General features: G+C 40.8%; 1 protein-coding gene across 1 annotated transcript; it reads right to left on the reverse strand.

The window, feature by feature from the left end:
• Positions 1–951: 951 nt before the first annotated feature.
• Positions 952–22,595, reverse strand: LOC123744169 (C-type lectin domain family 4 member E-like). Its single transcript, XM_045722617.1, has 4 exons — positions 22,481–22,595; positions 21,530–21,669; positions 1,712–1,812; positions 952–1,399 (listed from the first exon to the last, which is right to left on the reverse strand). The coding sequence occupies exons 1-4, from the start codon at positions 22,593–22,595 to the stop codon at positions 1,246–1,248; spliced, it is 510 nt and encodes a 169-aa protein (XP_045578573.1). The 3' UTR covers positions 952–1,245.
• Positions 22,596–22,845: the final 250 nt, after the last annotated feature.

Genomic DNA, 22,845 nt, shown 5'->3' on the forward strand with positions numbered 1-22,845 from the left:
AAAATTAAAATACCAATTAAGATCTGGCTAAAAATACTTGAATCAGTTATAGAACCATTGCCCTTTATGGTTGTGAGGTCTGGGGTCTGCTCACTAACCAAGAATTCACAAAATGGAACAAACACCAAATTGAGACTCTGCATGCAGAATTCTGCAAAAATATCCTCAGTGTACAATCTAAAACACCAAATAATGCATGCAGAGCAGAATTAGGCCGATACCCGCTAATTATCAAAAAACAGAAAATATCCATTAAATTCCACAACTACCTAAAATGAAGCAATTCCCAAACCTTCCATAATGAAACCATCACCTACAGAGAGATGAACCTGGAGAAAAGTCCCCTAAGCAAGCTGGTCCTGGGGCTCTGTTCACAAACACAAACAGACCTCAGAGTCCCAGCACAGCAACACAATTAGACCCAACCAAATCATGAGAAAACAAAATGATAATTACTTGGAAAGAATTAACAAAAAACAGAGCAAACTAGAAAGTTATTTGGCCCTAAACAGAGAGTACACCGTGTCAGAATACCTGACCACTGTGACTGACCCAAACTTAAGGAAAGCTTTGACTATGTACAGACTCAGTGAGCATAGCCTTGCTATTGAGAAAGGCCGTCGTAGGCAGACATGGCTCTCAAGAGAAGACAGGCTATGTGCACACTGCCCACAAAATGAGGTGGAAACTAAGCTGCACTCCCTAACCTCCACTTCCTGCCAAATGTATGACCATATTAGAAACACATGTTTCCCTCAGATTACACAGATCCACAACGAATTTGTAAACAAACCAGATTTTGATAAACTCCCATATCTACAGGGTGAAATACCACAATGTGCCATCACAGCAGCAAGATGTCTTGTGGCAACAGGTCACACAAGGGCAACTAGTGAAGAACAAGCACCATTGTAAATACAACCCATATTTATGTTTATTTATTTTCCCTTTTGTACATTAACCATTTGCACATTGTTGCAACAATGTAAATATACATAATATGCCATTTGAAATGTCTTTATTCTTTTTGAACTTCTGTGAGTGTAATGTTTACTGCTCATTTTTATTGTTTTTCATTTTTGTATATTATCTACTTCACTTGCTTTGTCAATGTTAACATATGTTCCCATGACAATAAATCCTGTTTAATTGAATCGAAATTAATTGAGAGAGAGACACACAGAGAGACACAGAGAGACACAGAGAGAGAGAGACAGGTAGAATGTTTGTTACTGTGGGTTATTGTTACATCCCTTTCTCACAGATCCAGTTATGATTTGTGCCACAAATGTCATCATTCCATGTCTTTACAAGGTCATCTTGTCTAGTGTATATCTCAACACAGTCCTCCTGCCAAGAGAACAGACGACCATTATCAGGCTGTCCTGTCCCCCAGTACCTAAACAACACAGAGATCCAGACAGTCAGACACTGTGGTACAAACATCCTCCTCAATTATATACATAGTCCTATGTTTTTACAGTTTTAAAGAAACACTCTGTAAGATGATCATACCATTATCAAGAATGGGCCATCAACACATTTTGCTATATTCAAATGTAAATATTACCTCGTTTCTATAAAATATCTATAGTTCTCTTCAATGACATTCATGAGTGGAAATATACATTTATATGAACATGATTGGAAGCAAAATATCTTTGTTGTTTTTTATCTCTGTATCACAAGGTAAAATGGTAAAATATCTCACCCTGTGGTCAGTGATGTGTCGTCCACCCACTTCCAGGTCCCGTCAGTAACAGAGTCAGTCAGACCAATCCAGGCTCTCATGTGGAGGTTGAAGAGAAATGTCTGTTGTTGAGAAAGATAAAAACTGTAACTTGAAATATATTTATAAAATACTGCACACATATTAGTATACAGATGAAAATGATACTTGCTCCACCTCTCTCTCTCTCTCTCTCTCTCTCTCTCTCTCACTTGTTCCTCTCTGCTGTTTATCATCACCAGGTCTGCTCCTCTCTCCTGACAGTGCTTTCTGCTCTCCTTCCAGGTTTTCTTCTCAGTAGAGAGGAAGTACAAACTGGAGTCAAAGTATCTCCATCCCTCCTGGCAATGCTGCTCTGTTGAAGAGCAAAAGTGAACACATTGAGAAACTTAGCCAGTATCTATAAACTCATAAACCCATTGATATATAATTATTGTTGATTTTACTTCTAATTAATCACAGCTTATATCTCACCTATCACAAAAAGCTTTGCCTGAATATGGCTTTTCTCTTCAGTCAGGTTGTTGTAGATGGTCTGTAGCTGGTCTCTTTCTTTAGTCAGGTTGTTGTATCTGGTCTGTAGCTGGTCTCTTTCTTTAGTCAGGTTGTTGTAGCTGGTCTCTCTCTGCAGTTGTGTTGGTCTTATAAAGGGAAAAACTCTGTGACAAGTTGTTCCTTTTATCCTCAGAATCTTTGATGGCTCTGTTATCTACAAAGTGTAAACCTATAGTTACTAGGTAAAACACCAGGTAAATAGGCCTAGTAACCTGTACTTCTTACAATTAGGTGATAAGCAATGAACATGGACCCAAACTCACAGTAGACAGACAGGCCTATGACCCAAGCCAGTAGAACACACAGCAGCCACAGACACACTGCAGCAACTAGGAAGGGTCTCTTCTCTGAGCTACCATGCTCTGTGGACACATACAATATACTGTTACATTTTGTGTGTGTGTGTGTGTTACCTGAGTGCTGGTCTCCTGGTCCATTACTAGGAGCGGTGTCTGCTGTCTCTTCTCTCTTGGTGCTGGTCTCACCGTTTCTCAGGGTTTCTGCACTGACGTAGATATCCAGGATCCTCTACTCCATCTCACCTCTGTCAAGCTTGACCTTCTTGTTCATATCTGGCTCAGCATAGATGACCTTTGACATCTTTAACAATGCCTGGGTCTTTCTTTCTATGTAGGTCTACTATACATTAAGTCTCTGCTTCTAGATTTAATGTGGTGGTCTTCCAACATGGCCACCAGGAGGCGTCGTACGTCTCTATACGTTAAGTCTCTGCTTCTAGTGATGTCTCTGTCTCTGAGTCATCTGTGTGTCTCTGTCTGTGTGACAGCTGTAGGTGTAAACTCTAGGGAAGTATCAACAAAATAACATGGAAGTTGTGGGTATGCTAACACGTTTTTTTTTTACAAGTTTGCATACTTGTGTGCGTAGTTGTGTATGTAGTTGTGTGAGTGTGAGAGAGATACAGTGGTTATTTTTAAACCACGTTCTGCAGCACAATATAAATCATTCCATGTCTCTACATGGTCATCTTGTCCAGAGTATATCTCAACACAGTCCTCCTGTCCAGGGAATGGGACTTGCTATTTGTGATGATGGACAGGACACTATCATACCAGGAAGATGTAGATCATAGAGGGGAAATGAAGAACAAAGGCTAGCTTTTGACATATATTAAATGTCATATGGAACATCAGTCAAACATGAGCATTTGATGTTGTGCTTGTACGTAACTTGACAACAAAGACTGACTGTCAAAGATTATTAGAACACCCAGCAGCCCCAGACACACTGCAGCAACTCCAGATGGTCTCTTCCATCACTGAAAATGTACTGAATAACGAATTATTAAAGATCTTTGGTAATGTGTTTTACTGTATCATCCAAGATCAGGACAAATACAGGTATAGTAACACAGGGTAACTGTCACCTGTTTAATATATTGTGTGTAATGTGTGTGTGTGTGTGTGTGTGTGTGTGTGTGTGTGTGTGTGTGTGTGTAATTTGTGTGTGTGTGTGTTCGTGCAATCTTACCTGAAGCAACAACTCCATCTCTTGGACTGGGCTTGAAGGCTCTTATGTTGACATATAATTGGTCATCAATGTCCGTGTTCTTCATTGCATCAGGCTCCTCGTCTTCAAATCCATCTGGGATTTCATAGACTCCCTCTGACATCTTAACACACTTGTGGTCAAATACAGTAACTTCTATTTCTAACCTAAACTCTAATATACGTCTGTAGCTGTGTCTTCTCCCTGCACTGTCCTGCGTCTGTATGATTTTAAGTAGTGAAACTCCTTGTCAGTCAACCACAGTGAACGGGAGATTGTGAAATCAACACAATTCTGGCCACCATGTGACTCACACCAGCCTTAGTTTGATAATATAATACCTGATATGACTCTATATCATGCTATATGATGTATGTGTGAATTCACAGGGTCCCAATTTTTCATGTTCTAAAATAAATTGGTATCATGTTAATTGACATATAGCCTGACTGAGTTTACAGCACCCCCAGCCTTAAAATGGAGAGCACATTATGGATCTCACTCTGTGACTGGTGGTGTAGGGGGAAGATGCCCCTAGATGCTGATCTTATGTCAGTTTTATATTTCTTCCACAAATGATTAAAGTTAGGATTGGGGGAAAGAAACCTGATCATAGATCTGTACCAAGGGGAAACTTCCCCCCGTTGTGTGACGAGCCACCGATGATATAGGGGTCTTTGTTCAATCTATGCTGACTGTGAATAGTTACTCAGAATGAAAAAGCAGAAGTTCTGACAACATCTCCATAGTTTCAGTTTTAACCTCTTACATCTAGACGTTCCGCTAGCGGAACACCTGCTCCAATATCCAATGATAGGCGTGGCGCGAATTACAAATTCCTCAAAAATACAAAAACTTCAATTTTTCAAACATATGACTATTTCACAGCATTTTAAAGACAAGACTCTCCTTTATCTAACCACACTGTCCGATTTCAAAAAGGCTTTACAGCGAAAGCAAAACATTAGATTATGTCAGCAGAGTACCAAGCCAGAAATAATCAGACACCCATTTTTCAAGCTAGCATATAATGTCACAAAAAACAAAACCACAGCTAAATGCAGCACTAACCTTTGATGATCTTCATCAGATGACAACCCTAGGACATTATGTTATACAATGCATGCATGTTTTGTTCAAACAAGTTCATATTTATATCAAAAACCAGCTTTTTACATTAGCATGTGACGTTCAGAACTAGCATACCCCCCGCAAACATCCGGTGAATTTACTAAATTACTCACGATAAACGTTCACAAAAAACATAATTATTTTAAGAATTATAGATACAGAACTCCTCTATGCACTCGATATGTCCGATTTTAAAATAGCTTTTCGGTGAAAGCACATTTTGCAATGTTCTCAGTAGATAGCCCAGCCATCACGGCTAGCCATTTAGACACCGACCAAGTTTATCCCTGATCAAAAAATCAATTTTTATGCCATTTTTCTCGTAGAAAAGCGATAATATTCAGACCGGGAATCTCCTTTTCGGCAAACAGAGGAAAAAATCACAAAGACGGGGGCGGCCAGGTCACGCGCCTAAGCCCAGAGTCCCTTGATCGGCCACTTGAGAAAGGCGATAATGTGTTTCAGCCTGGGGCTGGGATGACGACATTCAGGTTTTTCCCGGGCTCTGAGCGCCTATGGACGACGTAGGAAGTGTCACGTTAGAGCAGAGATCCTTAGTAAAAGATAGAGATGGCAAAGAAGTTTACACTGCCCAATATCACATGTTCACTAGCACTCAGTGCACAGGGAAAAGTGTTAGCAGCAACAACGTCATTAAGTCATCCAAAAACATGCCAGACATTGGATGAAGATTAAATGTTTTTAAAACATTGGTCTCAGCAACATATATTTGAATAATTCAATGGATGTTTTGTGCACAAATGTGATGACTAAAGCGTCTTATTTGGAATTTTATCATTTGGATTCTCAATGTGGCCGTGTATGGAAAATTGTCTTTCTGGGCTGAGCCTCCGTTAAACTGCAGTACCAAAACAAAACTGTAGGTGCAATAGAAACTGGGCTTCTAGACCGGAACGCTGGTACCTTGGAGGAGACGCCTGGTAGTCCGCACTGGGAGAGGTAAAATCTGTCACCTGGAGAGAGAAAGGAAGGGAAGGAGAAGGAGGGAGAGGGAGAGAGAGAGCAAGAGCTAATGTAGCTGATAACAACTGGTAGCTTACAGCCACCAATTCGTTCATATCAGTGGCTGTGTGGGAGAGAAAATATGAGAAAAGGAGGCCATTTTAGAGTGTTGAAACAAGACCCTTACTTTGCTGCCACCGGACAGGGTTACATCCGTTCCTGACGAGGTGCTGGTGGGCGCCACAAGGCTCACCGTACTGTTGGCCCCACCGCCCCCAGTCACCATGGAGATGCTGGCAGGGAAGGAAGAAGTGAATCTGCGATCGTTGGTGGCTCGGACGGTTAAGGTTCCTCAGGTTCTGTTGCCCGTTTCTACGGTGAAGGGAACTGAAATGGTGGAAAACTATGGATAAAACAGGCCTTAGACTCTGATGGGTGAAGTAGTAGCAGTATTGATAATTGAGGCCTCAAGGCTCTGTTGATACAGTCCCGTCTGCTGTCTGTCCAGTTTTTAGTCTTGGTCTAGATGTAGTACCAAACTTCAAAATCATCTCTCTCCCTCTGTAGCTGGTCTTTCTCTTTTAGTCAGGGTGTTGTAACTGGTTTGTAGCTTGTCTCTCTCTTCAGTTAAGTTGTTGTGACTGGTCTGTAGCTGGTCTCTCACTTCAGTCAGGTTGTTTTAGCTTGTCTGTAGTTTCCTCAGTTAGGTTGTTGTAACTGTCATGTAGCTAGCCTTTCTGCAGATGTGTCGTGGTGCTCATCTCACTGTTCCCCCACTGTGTCTGCACTGATGTAGATATCCACATTCCTCTCCTCCATCCCACCTCTGTCAAAACGTATTTGTCATATCTGGCTTGTCATAGATTGTCTCAGACATTTTCAACAATCTTAAGGATTAGCCCCTTTTTTCAATTTTCATCTAAAATTCATATCCTCAGGCACTGATGTGCATATTCTTGGTACCATTTGAAAGGAAACACTTTGAGGTTTATGGAAATGCGAAAGGAATGTAGTAGAATATAACACAATAGATCTGGTAAAAGATAATACAAAAAAAACTTTATTTTGTATTATATTTGTACCATCATCTTTGAAATACAAGAGAAAGGCCATAATGTATAATTCCAGCCGAGGTGAAATTTAGATTTTGGCCACTAGATGGCATCAGTGTAAGTGCAAACTTTTAGACTGATCCAATGAACAATTGCATATCTGTTCAAAATGTTGTATCAAGACTGCACAAATGTGCCTAATTTGTTTATGAATAACTTTTCATGTTCAAAATTGTGCACTTTCGTCAAACAATGACATGGTACTCGTTCACTGTCATAGCTACTGTAAATTGGACAGTGCAGTTACATTTAAAAAAAGCAGGGTTTCCTAAACTCGGTCCTGGGGCCCCCCTTAGTGAACATTTAGTATTTTACCCTAGCACTACACAGCTGATTCAAATAACCAACTCATCATCAAGCTTTAATGATTAGAATCAGCTGTGTAGTGCTTGGGTAAAAAACTAAACGTTCACCCAGAGGAGGCCCACAGTACAGAGTGTTTGAGTCTGAAGCTGACTGCTTTTGACCATGTTGTAGATGGGGATTTGTGGAACAGAAACATGTCCTGGCTGGTTATACAGTAACATGTCCTGGCTGGTTATACAGTAACATGTCCTGGCTGGTTATACAGTAACATGTCCTGGCTGGTCATACAGTAACATGTCCTGGCTGGTTATACAGTAACATGTCCTGGCTGGTTATACAGTAACATGTCCTGGCTGGTTATACAGTAACATGTCCTTGCTGGTTATACAGTAACATGTCTTGGCTGGTTATACAGTAACATGTCCTGTCTGGTTGTACAGTAACAAGTCCTGGCTGGTTATACAGTAACATGTCCTGGCTGGTTATAGTTGGGACACTTTCTTCTTCTTTTCACCTTGTTATCTGATTCCTGAGGAACTTCCTGGTCTACTGGGGGAAGTTCACCCACTTACTGTTCCACCCACATACAAACATAGGCAGAGACAAATGCAGACACACACACGATAACATTCACCACTATACACATGGATTTTGTGTTGTAGATATGTGGTAGTAGAGTAGGGACCTGAGGGCACACACTTAATGTGTGGTGAAATCTGTTGTGAATGTCTTGTAATGTTGTTAAAATGGTATAACTGCCATCATTTTGCTAGACCCAGGAAGAGTAGCTGCTGCCTTGGCAGGAACTAATTGGGATCCATAATAAATACAAATACATACACCAGACACACACACCCTCTTATATGGTCTCTTTACACTCTATATTACTGATTAACATATTGAATATATACAGCTTAATAATATCTCTGGATGCTTTAATAAATAACTAATAACCAGACCTGGTTTTAAAAACGATCTAATATCTGTAAAATAATTTGAGCATTTGGGACAATTCTATTGATTCCATTAAGCCAGGCAAGGTCATCCAAGCACAGCTAAAGTGTGTGGGTCATATTCATTAGGAAAGAAATGGAAGAAAGCAAACTGTACCTGTCCAATAAGAATGTGTTTTCATTTGCTGTTCCTATGGTGTACCCTAATACAGTGGCACAGGTCTGCTAATAACCACCAACCACTGACAGACAGACACACCTACAGGAAGCTGTTATTAAAGGAAGTCAGTGGTATGGCTAAATATGAGCTGGCACAGCAACGCATGCTGAATCAATTGAAATTACAATACAATAGGTGTTGCAGCAAAAACTTCCCTAAACTTACTGTATCCCAAATGGAACCCTTTTTCCTACATATTGATGGACTGGTCAAAAGTAGTGCACTATACAGGGAATATTGTGCCATTTGATATGTACCCTTCATGTCATTATTCACATTCTTTGTAGGCCTTATGCACTGCATCTGTCCTAAAAACACAGGCCACTTTTCATCCATGGATAAAAGGTCACCACAAGTATAACAGGACATCTAGAAAGAAAAAGGCTTAATTTTAACCTTCAATCATACATTTATAATCTGTTCAGTTTCTGAATTAGTTAAAATTAGGTGAAGGTTAGGGTCAAGGTAAGGGTCAGTTTTAGGTTTTGTCTATAATCTGCTTGTCAATGGGATGCTGGTCAGAAAAGTCCCTCATGCTGGGTATAATACCTACTTTTATAAGTGTTTGTCTCCCCCTACTGGCTGTTTTCTACAAGCTCAGTTTCTTGCATTTACATTTACGTCATTTAGCAGACGCTCTTATCCAGAGCGACTTACAAATTGGTGCATTCACCTTAAGATATCCAGTGGAACAACCACTTTACAAATTATTCCTTCTATTACTGTGACCTTGATCCACTCATCTGTATATCTGTGCCCTTACAGCTACAATACATAGAAAAACCAACCCAGTTGACAACCTTGACTATTTTGAAATGGTGGAAGGACGGTGGAACCCCAGGTTTTCTTCTCAGAAGAGAGGAAGTAGGAACAGCAGTCAAAGTATCTCCATCCCTCCTGACAATGCTGCTCTGTTGAAGAGCAAAGGTGAACACATTGACAAACTTAGTCTGTATCTCTATACTCATAAACCCATATACATACTATTGCTGTTGATTTTACTTCTAATTAAGCACAGTTTATATCTCCCCTATTACAAAAAGCTTTGCCTGAGATGGCCTCTCTCTTTAGTCAGGTTGTTGTAGCTGGTCTCTCTCTTTAGTCAGGCTGTTGTAACTGGTCTCTCTCTTTAGTCATATTGCTTATATAAGAGAAAAAGCTTCTCTCGAGAGTCTTTGATGCATCTGTTATCTGGAAAGGATTCATACATATAGCCACTGGTTAAAACACAGTTTCTTATTGCTACTGTAAGTGACAGGCCCAAAAAAACAGGCTGCACATTTCCTCCAGGAAGAAACGGCGTGCTACAGAGATGGAAGAGGTTGAACTTCACTGAGTTCTGCCCCATTAGTTTGCACTATATAGATCAACGTTTTTTTAAGGGATCGAATCAATATTATATCAGCCTCTTTTCAATGCAACAAACCAAAACAAATATAACTTTGCAAGATTGAGTCTGTGTTTTTGTTGTAGGCAGACCCAGAGCACAATGGAGTAGAATTTTACTTGAAAGGGGGTTGACCACGAGTGGTCTTTAAATAACCTGCGAGTGAATGCGCATTTCACATCAGTTCAGATCAGAGCGCAGTCGCTCGTGTGCACATTTCTTGATATTCTTTGCTTGATGAGTTATTAGCCCAGTTATTGTAATGTCTGCTTCCAACTCACACCCTCAAACACGTAGATCCCCTGAACACAGCTCACTTTCCAGCCCACTTTCCAGCTCACACTCTCAAACACATAGATCCCTTGAACGCAGCTCACTTTCCAGCCCACTTTCCAGCTCACACTCTCAAACACATAGATCACCTGAACGCAGCTCACTCCCCAGATCCCAATCACTTGAATTCTAATCACCTGTTCACACACCTGTAGGTCATTATCACACACTATTTAGTTCAGTTCTTTGCATCCCATCACTGTAAGGTATTGTTTGTTTTGTGACACATGGCTTCGTAGTGCTGGGTTTCCCATGAGTTACTCTTCCTGTATATGATAGATTTTGCCTGCCTCACTAACAATGCCTTTTGCCTATTCCCTGCATGTACTTTATCCTATTGAATTTCCTGTTACCTACCTATTTCCTGATCTCCTGGACTACGTCACTAGCCATTTCCCTTCCTTTACTGTTGCCTTTTTGAACCCCCTGTGTATGACCTTCTGCTGCCCCTGGACCCAGCTACCTGCCTCCTCCTGTGGTCCTTTGCAATAAACACCTGCTGCGCCCTGCGGCTTGAAACCAGCTCTCTGCCTCCCCTCGTGTTCATTAGTTATGCATTAGTGTAGGTCAGTAATGGGGAGTTACTGCTTCCTCCAAGAACACACAATGTGTAGGATACATTTCAAGCTGTCTTTGAAAAACCAGTACGGTTAAAAGCTTATGTCTTAATTAAAGGGGCGATGTTGTATTTTGAGACAGGTTTGAATATGCAAATAAGCCAACAGGCAGAGGGGAACCCTACATTGTCTAATTCTCTCTGGTAATAACACATTTTATTTTGTAGAGTGGTGTCTTGCATAATACATAACAATACATTGCCATTTACAGTTACCTATTTGGCCCATGGTGTTACAGACCAAATAAAAAAGATACATTTATGTCAAGCCCTTTACAATGTAAAATGTTTTTAAGCCAATTTGTATATCTCTGATTCACATTTATGCTAGGGTTTGTGCAGATATCCAAGAATTTTGCAACATTAAGAATGAGACTAATGAGGTAAAAAATAATTAATGGATGATAAAATGATGATATATTCTGATATTAAGTGAATTCAGGAAACAGTAAATCATTAAACAAACAAACTTCCATGGTGCCCCAAGATTACTACTTCATTAGTTATATGATTAATTTAATTGCGTAATAATTGAACGTGGTAGTTAATTGAGTTGATAAAATAATCGTCATCGCATTAATGATACAAATGACACGACATAGCGAAACAACGTGAGAGATCTGACCGGCTCGACAGGCTACATTCTAAATAGTATGTAGTATGATTAGAACACAGCAGTTTTAGTCAGCAGTATTCAAGACAGATGTCAGACACAGTCTAGGTGGTTTGCCTAAGAGGGAGGTTGACAATGAACATCAAATAGTAAAACAATCAAGGATATATTTTAGTCATTGATCTTTAATTGATCTGCCAAAGGGGGTTTTAAATTCATATGAATGTCTCACACCTGCAAATGGGCCACACACTTATTTAGGAGTTGGATTCTGGGGAAACAAACATTTTAAATAGAGGGTTGACAGATGCTTCGGTCTAGGTAGGCCGCAGTGACATGGAGCATTCTTCACAGTTACCAGAAGAGGGAAGCATTTCACTTAACCAGCTAAAGGCATGATTGACAGAGAAAACTTAGACTAGGGCTATTCAAAACCAGTCTCACACAGTAGGGGTCAGTTCCGTGATTTCCTAAATTCAACACACCTGGTCTTCCAGGTCGGTTAAATTCAAAACATGAAGTTCCTGCGCCGTTCCAGGACCCCGGCTGCCTACAAGGTGCAGTACTTCCCAGCTCTCTCCTCTGGCTTCACCAGACAGGCACACCTGCATCAATTAGTCATGAGGTTGATGATTACTAGACTGAATCAGGTGTGTCAGATGAGGACCACTGAAAACCAAACACACACTAATTTACCCAGAGGCCTTTAGTTACTTGACACAGCTCATTCTGCACAGCAGCCAGAAGAGGGCAGTATTTAACTCCACAAGCTAAAGGAATGATTGGCAGACTAAGCTCTGACTAGGCAAACCTGTTTCTGGAGAGCTGCAGGTACTGCAGGATTTTGTCACAACTAGAGACCATACTGAGCTACTTAGCTAATTGATCAGTTCAGTGATTGCCTAAATTCAACACCTGGTCTTCCAGGTCAGCTAAATGAAAAACATGAAGTGCCTGCAGCACTCCAGGACCAGGGTTGCATACTTGGTGCGGTACCTTCCAACCCTGTCCTCGGAAATGACCAGACTGGCACATCTGCATCAATTAGTCAAGGGGTTGATGGATAGTAGACTGAATCAGGTGTGCCAGATTAGGTCTAAAACAAAAATGTGAAATGTATGGTGGTCCCTGATGAGAGGGTTGGGAAACCCTGGACTGGGTTCACTGTAGCGCTGCTTTCCTTTATTCTCTGTGATTCATTAAAGTGGTGTATTTTCTATCAGTATTCCAGGCCTGAATCAGTCCCTGGTTAGAGGGGAAGGGTGATGATGAGGTTTAAGAAACATATTCCAGTCTGTGCTAGCAGTCCTGTAGCTTAGCGTCTACTTCATCTGGCCCCTTTTTTGTTGATCTAGTCACTGGTGGTTCCTGCTTACAAGCAAAAATGAAAGCAGGAATCAGGAGGACAGAATTATGGTCAGAGTTGCCAAATGGAGGGCGAGGGAGAGCTTTGTATGCGTCTCTGTGTGTGGAGTAAAGGTGGTCCAGAGTTTTTTTTTCTCCTCTGGTTGCACATTTAACATGCTGATAGAAATTTGTTAATACAAATTTAAGTTTCCCTGCGTTAAAGTCCCCGGCTACAAGGACCGCCGCCTCTGGGTGAGCGTTTTCATGTTTGCTTATGGCGGAATACAGCTCATTCAATGCTGTTTTAGTGCCAGCCTCTGACTGCGGTGGTATGTAAACAGCTAGGAAAAATACAAATGAAAGCTCTCTAGGTAGGTAGTGTGGTCTACATTTTATCATGAGATACTCTACCTCAGTCGAGCAACAGCTCGAGACGTCCTTAGATATTGTTCACCAGCTGTTATTTACAAAAATACATAGGCCACCGACCATGTTCCATCCTGCTGGTGCAGTGTATATTGATAGTGTCGTCGTTCAGCCACGTCTCCGTGGGGCATAAGATATCACAGTTTGAATGTCCCGTTGGTAGTTAAATCTTCCGCGTAGATCAACTATTTTATTGTCCAAAGATTGCACATTTGATAGCAGAATGGAAGGAAGTGGGGGTTTATTAGATCGCCTACGAATTCTCAGAAGGCAGCCTGCCCTCCTGTCCCTTTTTCTCCTCCACCTATTCATGCAAATCACGGAGATCTGGGCCTGTTCCCGAGAAAGCAGTATATCGTTCGCCTTGGCTTCGTTAGACTCGTTAAAGGAAAAATTGGATTCTGCCAGTCCTGGTGAGTAATCGCAGTCCTGATGTCCAGAAGTTTTTTTTTAGTCATAAGAGATGGTAGCGGCAACATTATGTAAAAAATAAGTTACAGACAATGCAAATAAACAAACAAAAAAACATGTAAAACGTCTGCCTTCTTCTCCGGCGCCATCTTAGTCATCTGTCCTGTTATAAACGATACCCACATTGTTTGTTTATGTTGTTAATATTTCTTCTGCCAGTGAATTTGCATTTGTTGTCATGTGCACAGCAGCTTTTGTTAAAACCAATAAAGAAAAGCATTGAGCATTATTACATCTCCTGCCCTATATATCCACTTCCTGTACATCTGTTAACCTATCTCGGGTATGTGGGATGAAATCATCCCACCTAGTCAACATCCAGTGAAATCGAGTGGCGCGAAATTCAAAAACCTTAAAAATGCTATAACTTCAATTTCTCAAACATATGACTATTTTACACCATTTTAAAGACAAGACTCTCCTTTTTCTAACCACACTGTCCGATTTCAAAAAGGCTTTACAACGAAAGCAAAACATTAGATTATGTCAGCAGAGTACCCAGCCAGAAATAATCAGACACCCATTTTTCAAGCTAGCATATAATGTCACAAAAAAAAAACACAGCTAAATGCAGCACTAACCTTTGATGATCTTCATCAGATGACACTCCTAGGACATTATGTTATACAATACATGCATGTTTTGTTCAATCAAGTTCATATTTATATCAAAAAACAGCTTTTTACATTAGCATGTGACGTTCAGAACTAGCATATCCACCGCAAACTTCCGGTGAATTTACTAAATTACTCACGATAAACGTTCACAAGAAACATAACAATTATTTTAACCTGTTAGGGCTAGGGGGCAGTATTTACACGGCCGGATAAAAAACGTACCTGATTTAATCTGGTTACTACTCCTACCCAGTAAATAGAATATGCATATAATTATTGGCTTTTGATAGAAAACACCCTAAAGTTTCTAAAACTGTTTGAATGGTGTCTGTGAGTATAACAGAACTCATATGGCAGGCAAAAACCTGAGAAGATTCATTACAGGAAGTGCCCTCTCTGACAAGATCTTGTTCTTCTTGTCTCTGTTTATTGAAGACTGAGGATCTTTGCTGTAACGTGACACTTCCTACGGCTCCCATAGGCTCTCAGAGCCCGGGAAAAAGCTGAATGATATCGAGGCAGCCCCAGGCTGAAACACATTTGCGCTTTTGGCAAGTGGCCTATCAGAGGACAATGGGCTTAGGCGCGTGCACGAGTCGACCCCGTGCTTTATTTTCTTTCGTCTATTTACCTAAACGCAGATTCCCGGTCGGATTATTATCGCTTTTTTACGAGATAAATGGCATAAAAATTGATTTTAAACAGCGGTTGACATGCTTCGAAGTACGGTAATGGAATATTTAGAATTTTTTTGTCACGAATTGCGCCATGCGCGCGACCCTGATTTACCATTTCGGATAGTGTCTGGGACGCACGAACAAAACGCCGCTATTCGGATATAACGATTGATTATTTTGGACCAAACCAACATTTGTTATTGAAGTAGCAGTCCTGGGAGTGCATTCTGACGAAGACAACAAAAGATAATCAAACTTTTATAATAGTAAATCGGAGTTTGGTGAAGGCTAAACTTGCTGGGTGTCTAAATAGCTAGCCCTGTGATGCCGGGCTATCTACTTAGAATATTGCAAAATGTGCTTTCACCAAAAAGCAATTTTAAAATCGGACATATCGAGTGCATAGAGGAGTTCTTTATCTATAATTCTTAAAATAATTGTTATGCTTTTTGTGAACGTTTATCATGAGTAATTTAGTAAATTGTTAGTAAATTCGGCAGAAGTTTGCGGGGGGTATGCTAGTTCTGAACGTCACATGCTAATGTAAAAAGCTGGTTTTTGATATAAATATGAACTTGATTGAACAAAACATGCATGTATTGTATAACATAATGTCCTAGGTGTGTCATCTGATGAAGATCATCAAAGGTTAGTGCTGCATTTAGCTGTCTTCTGGGTTTTTGTGAAATTATATGCTAGTTTGAAAAATAGGTGTCTGATTATTTCTGGCTGGGTACTCTGCTGACATAATCTAATGTTTTGCTTTCGTTGTAAAGCCTTTTTGAAATCACACAGTGTGGTTAGATTAACGAGAGTCTTGTCTTTAAAATGCTGTAAAATAGTCATATGTTTGAGAAATTGAAGTAATAGCATTTCTAAGGTATTTGAATAACGCGCCACAGGATTCTACTGGCTGTTACGTAGGTGGGACGATTTGGTGCCACCTACCCTAGAGAGGATATATACAATGTTGTAACGATGTGCAAATGGTTCTCTTTCTCTCATATTGATGGTTGCATATAGTAATGAATGGTTAGGTGGTGATTTCACCTGGTGGTTAGTGAGAGATGAACACACCAAAGAGGAGAACAAGTTGCATTACAGAGTTGCCTAAGGGCTCTTTTTCAATTAGACCTTACTAGAGTCCTCCTCACATCCTCTCTCTTTGACTCTTTCTCTAAACACATATAATCGTAGCGGAGGGACCTTGAACCTTCTTCTCTAATAGAGTTGAGAAGGAGGGGAGGAGGGAGGAGGAGAGGAATCTAGGAAAGTCTAATTGAGATAGAGCCTTAGTGTCCGAGAGAGACATTGAGGAGGAATAGAACATTAAGAGAATTAGGAAGAGATCAAACATATTGTGTTTAGATTTAGAGGAGAGTATGTAGATGTATTGTACTCTGGAAAATGATTTTTCATTATTTTTATGAGAATCACGTCATGTGATTTGCCACAGACGTATGCTTAGTAAAACAAAAAGTGGGACCAATTATTAACCTATGATCATCACTTTAACGATATGAATAACAAAGTCACAGATTAATAAATTAAGGAAAAAATGTTTTATTAACAAGGTCTCCCAGCTTCCTAATTGAATGTGATTGGATGATTAAAACAGTTTGAGCTGGACACACACAAGGGCAGAGAAGTACTGAGAGAGTACAAACAACATTGCTAATGAAAGCCGTGAAACACAACGTTCACTGTACAAGGGACAACGTGTAGGTGACCAATGGCAACACCAAGCACCAGAGGACCTGTCTGCTACACACTCATCATGGTGTGTAATGAGGTCACAACCCTCTCCCTCTCTGTTCTCTGTCTGTGGACCACAGCAGGTGACAGGATGTTTCAAGGCTCTATCCACCAACAAGAAACAGACCTGAACAGTCCTTAATGGAACTCTATTCCCTATATAGTGCACTACATAGGGAAACAGGGTGCCATTTGGGACGCAGACTTATAGACCAGACAGTTGTGTGTAACGTCCTCTCCGTCCCTTTTCATTCTGTTCCCTGACATCTTTCTTCCTTTTTTGAATGTTTTTGGAAGGTTATTTATGATTCATTCTGGTGTTGTCACCAAAAAGAGGAAGTTAACAAGATATGGCATGGGATGAGTCTCGCCCGTCCACATCTGCGGTGGAAGGTGGCAGAGCTACAGCTGTGTTTGTCAGCCCATGACTCAAGAAAACGCCAGTAGCGTCCGAAAGATTCGGTCTTCACCCCCTTGGTTAGGTTACTCTCAGTTTCTACTTCCTCTCAACTGAGAAGATAGCATGGGCTCCACCAACCTTCCACCATTTTAAAGTAGTCAAAGTTGTCAACTGGATGGGTTTTCCTATGTGTTGTAGCCTCAGTAGTGCTGCCCATGTTGTCACAGATGCATGAATAGCACAGATATAAAGATGACTCCTCTAGCTGTCTCTGTGTCAAGGTCACAATAATAGAAGGAATAAACTGAGCTTGTAGAAAACAGCCAGTAGGGGGAGACAAACACTTATAAAAGTAGGTATTATACCCAACATGAGGGACTTTTCTGACCAGCATCCCATTGACAAGCGGAAATAGACAAAACCTAAAACTGACCCTTACCTTGACCCTAACCTTCACCTAATTTGAACTTTTTCAGAAAATGAACAGATGATGAATGTATGATTAAATAAAATGATGTTCTTGAAGTTTAAAATGAAGCCTTTTTCTTTATAGATGTCCTGTTGTACTTGTGGTGACCTTATATCCATGGATGAAAAGTGGCCTGTGTTTTCAGGACAGATACAGTACATAAGACCTACATGGAATATGAATAATGACATTAAGGGTACATCTCAAATGGCACCATATTCCCTGTATAGTGCACTACTTTTGACCAGGGTCCATCACTATGTAGGAAATAGGGTTCCATTTGGGACACAGAAGGTTAGGGAAGTTATTGCTGGAACACCTATTGTATTATAATTTCTGCTAATTTCAGTAAGCGTTGCTGTGCCAACTCATATTTAGCCATAACACTGACTTCCTTTAACCTGTCTGGGAACCCCACCCTAGTCAACAGCCAGTGGAATCGCATCGCGCGAAATACAAATACCTCATAAATGCTATAACTTCAATTTCTCAAACATATGACTATTTTACACCATTTTATAGATACACCTCTCCTGAATCGAACCACGTTGTCCGATTTCAAAAAGGCTTTACAGCAAAAGCAAAACATTAGATTATGTTAGAGGAGTATATCGTAAAAGTAGCCACATAGCCATTTTCCGACCAACCACATGCATCACAAATAACCAAAAAAACAGCTAAATGCAGCACTAACCTTTGACAATCCTCATCAGATGACACTCCTAGGACATCATGTTACACAATACATGCATTCTTTTGTTCGATAAAGTTCATATTTATATATGAAAACAGCATTTTACATTGGCGCGTGACGTTGACTAACTATTTTCCCTCAAATGCATCCGGTGAAACAGCGCTACAATTTACTAAATTACTATTCAAAAACATTTTTAAAATGTACTATTGTCATTCTAAGATTTATAGATGAACATCTCTTGAAAGCACCTGCAATGCCAGATTTAAAAATAACTTTACTGGGTAATCACACTTTGCGATAAAAGGGGATGCGATACTCAGAAAAATAGGCTACTGTTACAGGTCAGCGCCATCTTGGAACAATCGCATATCAAATCTACTCTTGTATACTATTGTCAATAATCCCTTACCTTTGATTATCTTCATCAGAAGGCACTTCCAGGGATCCCAGGTCCACATGAAATGTATTTTCGTTCGAAAAAGTTAATCCTTTATGTCCCAATAGCTTGTTGTTGTTAGCGTGTTCTGAAGGCTGCACCAAAAGTACCGTCGTCCGCAGGACGCCTCTCTTACCAAAATGGAAGAAAAATAATATTTAAGTTCGTTCAAACATGTCAAACATTGTATAACATAAATCTTTAGGGCCTTTTTCAACCAGAGCTCCAATAATATTCAAGGGGGACGGTTGCATTGTCTTTCTAAACGTTTCGAAAGGGGAGGGTAGCCAGGGGCGCCGGTGTAATAATGGTGATGGCCCTCCCCATGTGACCACTTTCCACAGACTCTCATTCTGTCCGTTTTCACAGTAGAAGACTCAAACTACTTTGTAAAGACTGGGGACATCTAGTGGAAGCAATAGGAAGTGCTCAATGAACCATAGCTCACGGTGTGATTTATAGGCAAAGTGATAAAGTTGAGTCCGCAATTCAGAATTCCACATCCTGTTACGATCTGTCTCGGGGTTGTCTGTGAGTTCCGTTATACTCACAGACACCATTCAAACAGTTTTAGAAACTTTAGTGTGTTTTCTATCCACAAGTATTAATTAAATGCATATCCTAGCTTCTGAGTTTGAGTAGGAGGCCGTTTAAAATGGGCACGAATCTTTTTCAAAAATCGCTGTAGCGCCCCCTATCCTAGGCGACCGTCAAGAGGTTAAGATGGTGAGGAAGGCATTTTTAAAAAAATTACCAGGGATCCTCTACTGAAAGGATGAGGTCAACATCCTTCCAGGATACCCGGGCCAGGTCGATTAGAAAGGCCTGCTTGCTGAAGTGTTTCAGGGAGCGTTTGACAGTGATGAGTGGAGGTCGTTTGACCGCTGACCCATTACAGATGCAGGCAATGAGGCAGTGATCGCTGAGATCTTGGTTGAAAACAGCAGAGGTGTATTTAGAGGGCAAGTTGGTCAGGATGATATCTATGAGGGTGCCCGTGTTTACGGCTTTGGGGTGGTACCTGGTAGGTGCATTGATAATTTGTGTGAGATTGAGGGCATCAAGCTTAGATTGTAGGATGGCTGGGGTGTTAAGCATGTCCCAGTTTAGGTCACCTAGCAGCATGAGCTCTGAAGATAGATGGGGGGCAATCAGTTCACATATGGTGTCCAGAGCACAGCTGGGGGCAGAGGGTGGTCTATAGCAGGCAGCAACGGTGAGAGACTTGTTTTTAAAGAGGTGGTTTTTCAAAGAAGATCAGGGTACAGACCTGGATAGTAGGACAGAACTCTGCAGGCTATCTCTGCAGTAGATTGCAACACCGCCCCCTTTGGCCGTTCTATCTTGTCTGAAAATGTTGTAGTTAGGGATGGAGATTTCAGAGATGATCATACCATTATCAAGACTTGGCCATTAATGATGATATTTATTTTTTATATAACGACATTTTAATCTAAAAAATATTATGATACATCTATAGTTAGCATGGAATGACATTCATGAGTTGAAACATACATTTTGATGAACATGGAAGCAATATACTGTATTTTTTTTGTTTGTTGTTGCTCCATATCACAAGGTAAAATTGTCAAATCTCTCATTCTGTGGTCAGTGATATGCCGTCCACCCATTTCCAGGTCCCCTCAGTAACAGAGTCAGTCAGACCAATCCAGGCTCTCATGTGGAGGTTGAAGATAAATATCTGTTGTTGAGAAAGATAAAGATGTCACATTTAAGATATTTATAATTTGTATTTTTTTATTTCTCCTTTATTTAACCAGGTAGGCCAGTTGAGAACAAGTTCTCATTTACAACTGCGACCTGTCCAAGATAAAGCAAAGCGGTGCAACACAAACAACACAGAGTAACACATAAACAAACGTACAGTCAATAACACAATAGAAAAGTCTATATACATTGTGTGAAAATGTAGAAGAGTAGGGAGGTAAGGCAATAAATAGGCCATAGAGGCGAAATAATTACAATTTAACATTAACACTGGAGTGATAGATGTGCTGATGATGATGATGATGTGCAAGTAGAGATACTGGGGTGCAAAAGAGCAAGAGGATAAATAACAATATGGGGATGAGGTAGTTGGATGTGCTATTTACAGATTGGCTGTGTACAGGTACAGTGATCGGTAAGCTGCTCTGACAGCTGATGCTTAAAGTTAAAGAAGGAGATATAAGACTAGCTTCAGTGATTTTTGCAATTTGTTCCAGTCATTGGCAGCAGAGATCTGGAAGGAAAGGCTGCCAATGGAAGTGTTGGCTTTGGGGATGACCAGTGAAATATACCTGCTGGAGCGCGTGCTATGGGTGGGTGTTGCTATGGTGACAAGTGAGCTGCGATAAGGCGGGGCATTACCTAGCAAAGACTTATAGAAGACCTGGAGCCAGTGGGTTTGGCGACGAGTATGTAGTGAGGGCCAGCCAACGAGAGAATACAGGTCGCAGTGGTGGGTTGTGTATGGGGCTTTGGTGACAAAACAGATGGCACTGTGATAGACTACATCCAGTTTGCTGAGTAGAGTGTTGGAGTCTATTTTGGAAATTACATCGCCGAAGTCAAGGATCGGTAAGATAGTCAGTTTTACGATGGTATGTTTTGCAGCATGAGTGAAGGATATTTTGTTGCGAAATAGGAAGGCGATTCTAAATGTAATTTTGGATTGGAGATGCTTAATGTGAGTCTGGAAGGAGAGTTTACAGTCTAATACTGTAAACAAAATACTGCACATATATTTGTGTACTGATGAAAATTATACTTGCTCCGCCCTCTCTCTCTCTTTCTCTCTCTCTCACCTGTTCCTCTCTGCTGTTTATCATCACCAGGTCTGCAACTCTCTCCAGACAGTCCTGTCTGCTCTCCCAGATTTTCTTCTCAGTAGAGAGGAAGTACAAACTGGAGTCAAAGAATCTCCATCCCTCCTGACAATGCGGCTCTGTTGAAGAGCAAAGGCGAACACATTGAGAAGCTTAGCCAGTATCTTTAAACTCATAAACCCATTGATATTTAACTACTGTTGACTTTACTTCTAATTAATCACAGTTATATCTCACCTATCACAAAAAGCTTTGCCTGAATATGGACTTAATCTTTAGTCAGGTTGTTGTAGCTGGTCTGTAACTGGTCTTTCTCTTTAGTCAGGTTGTTGTATCGGGTCTCTAGCTGGTCTCTCTTTAGTCAGGTTGTTGTATCTGGTCTGTAACTGGTCTCTCTCTTCAGTTGCGTTGATTTTATAAACGGAGAAACTCTGGGTCAAGGTGTTCCTTTTATCCTCAGAATGTTTAAGGGCTCTGTTATCTGCAAAGTATAAACACATAGTTACTAGGTAAAACACCATGTAAATAAGTCTACAGTAGTAACCAGCACTTCTTACAACAAGATGATAAGCAACGAACTTGGACACAAACTCACAGTACACAGACAAGATAAAGATCCCAGCCAGAAGGAGAACACACAGCAGCCCCAGACATACTGCAACAACTAGGAAGGGCCTCCTCTCTGAGCTATCAGGCTCTGTGGACACACACACACACACACACACACACACACACACACACACACACACACACACACACACACACACACACACACACACACACACACACACACACACACACACACACACACACACACACAAAACATAAAAGTATAGTGTGTGTGTGTGTGTGTGTTATACAAGTGCTGGTCTCCTGGTCCAGTATTAGAAGCAGTGTCTGCTGTCTCTTCTCTCTTGCTGCTGGTCTCACCATCTCTCAGGGTGTCTGCACTGACGTAGATATCCACAATCATCTCCTCCATCTCACCTCTGTCAAACTTGACCTTCTTGTTCATATCTGGTTCAGCATAGATGACCATTGACATCTTCAACAATGCCTGGGTCTTTCTTTCTATGTAGGTCTACTATACTTTAAGTCTCTGCTTCTAGAATTAATGTGGTGGTCTTCCAACATGGCCGCCAGGAGGCGTCGTACGTCATCTGCAAGCCCTCTATACGTTAAGTATCTGCTTCTAGTGATATCTCTGTCTCTGAGTCATCTGTGTGTCTCTGTCTGTGTGACAGCTGTAGGTGTTAACTCTGGGGAAGTATCAACAAAATGACACGGGTAGTAGT

This window comes from Salmo salar, chromosome ssa08 (genome assembly GCF_905237065.1).
Source record: "Salmo salar chromosome ssa08, Ssal_v3.1, whole genome shotgun sequence".
NCBI lineage: Eukaryota > Metazoa > Chordata > Actinopteri > Salmoniformes > Salmonidae > Salmo > Salmo salar.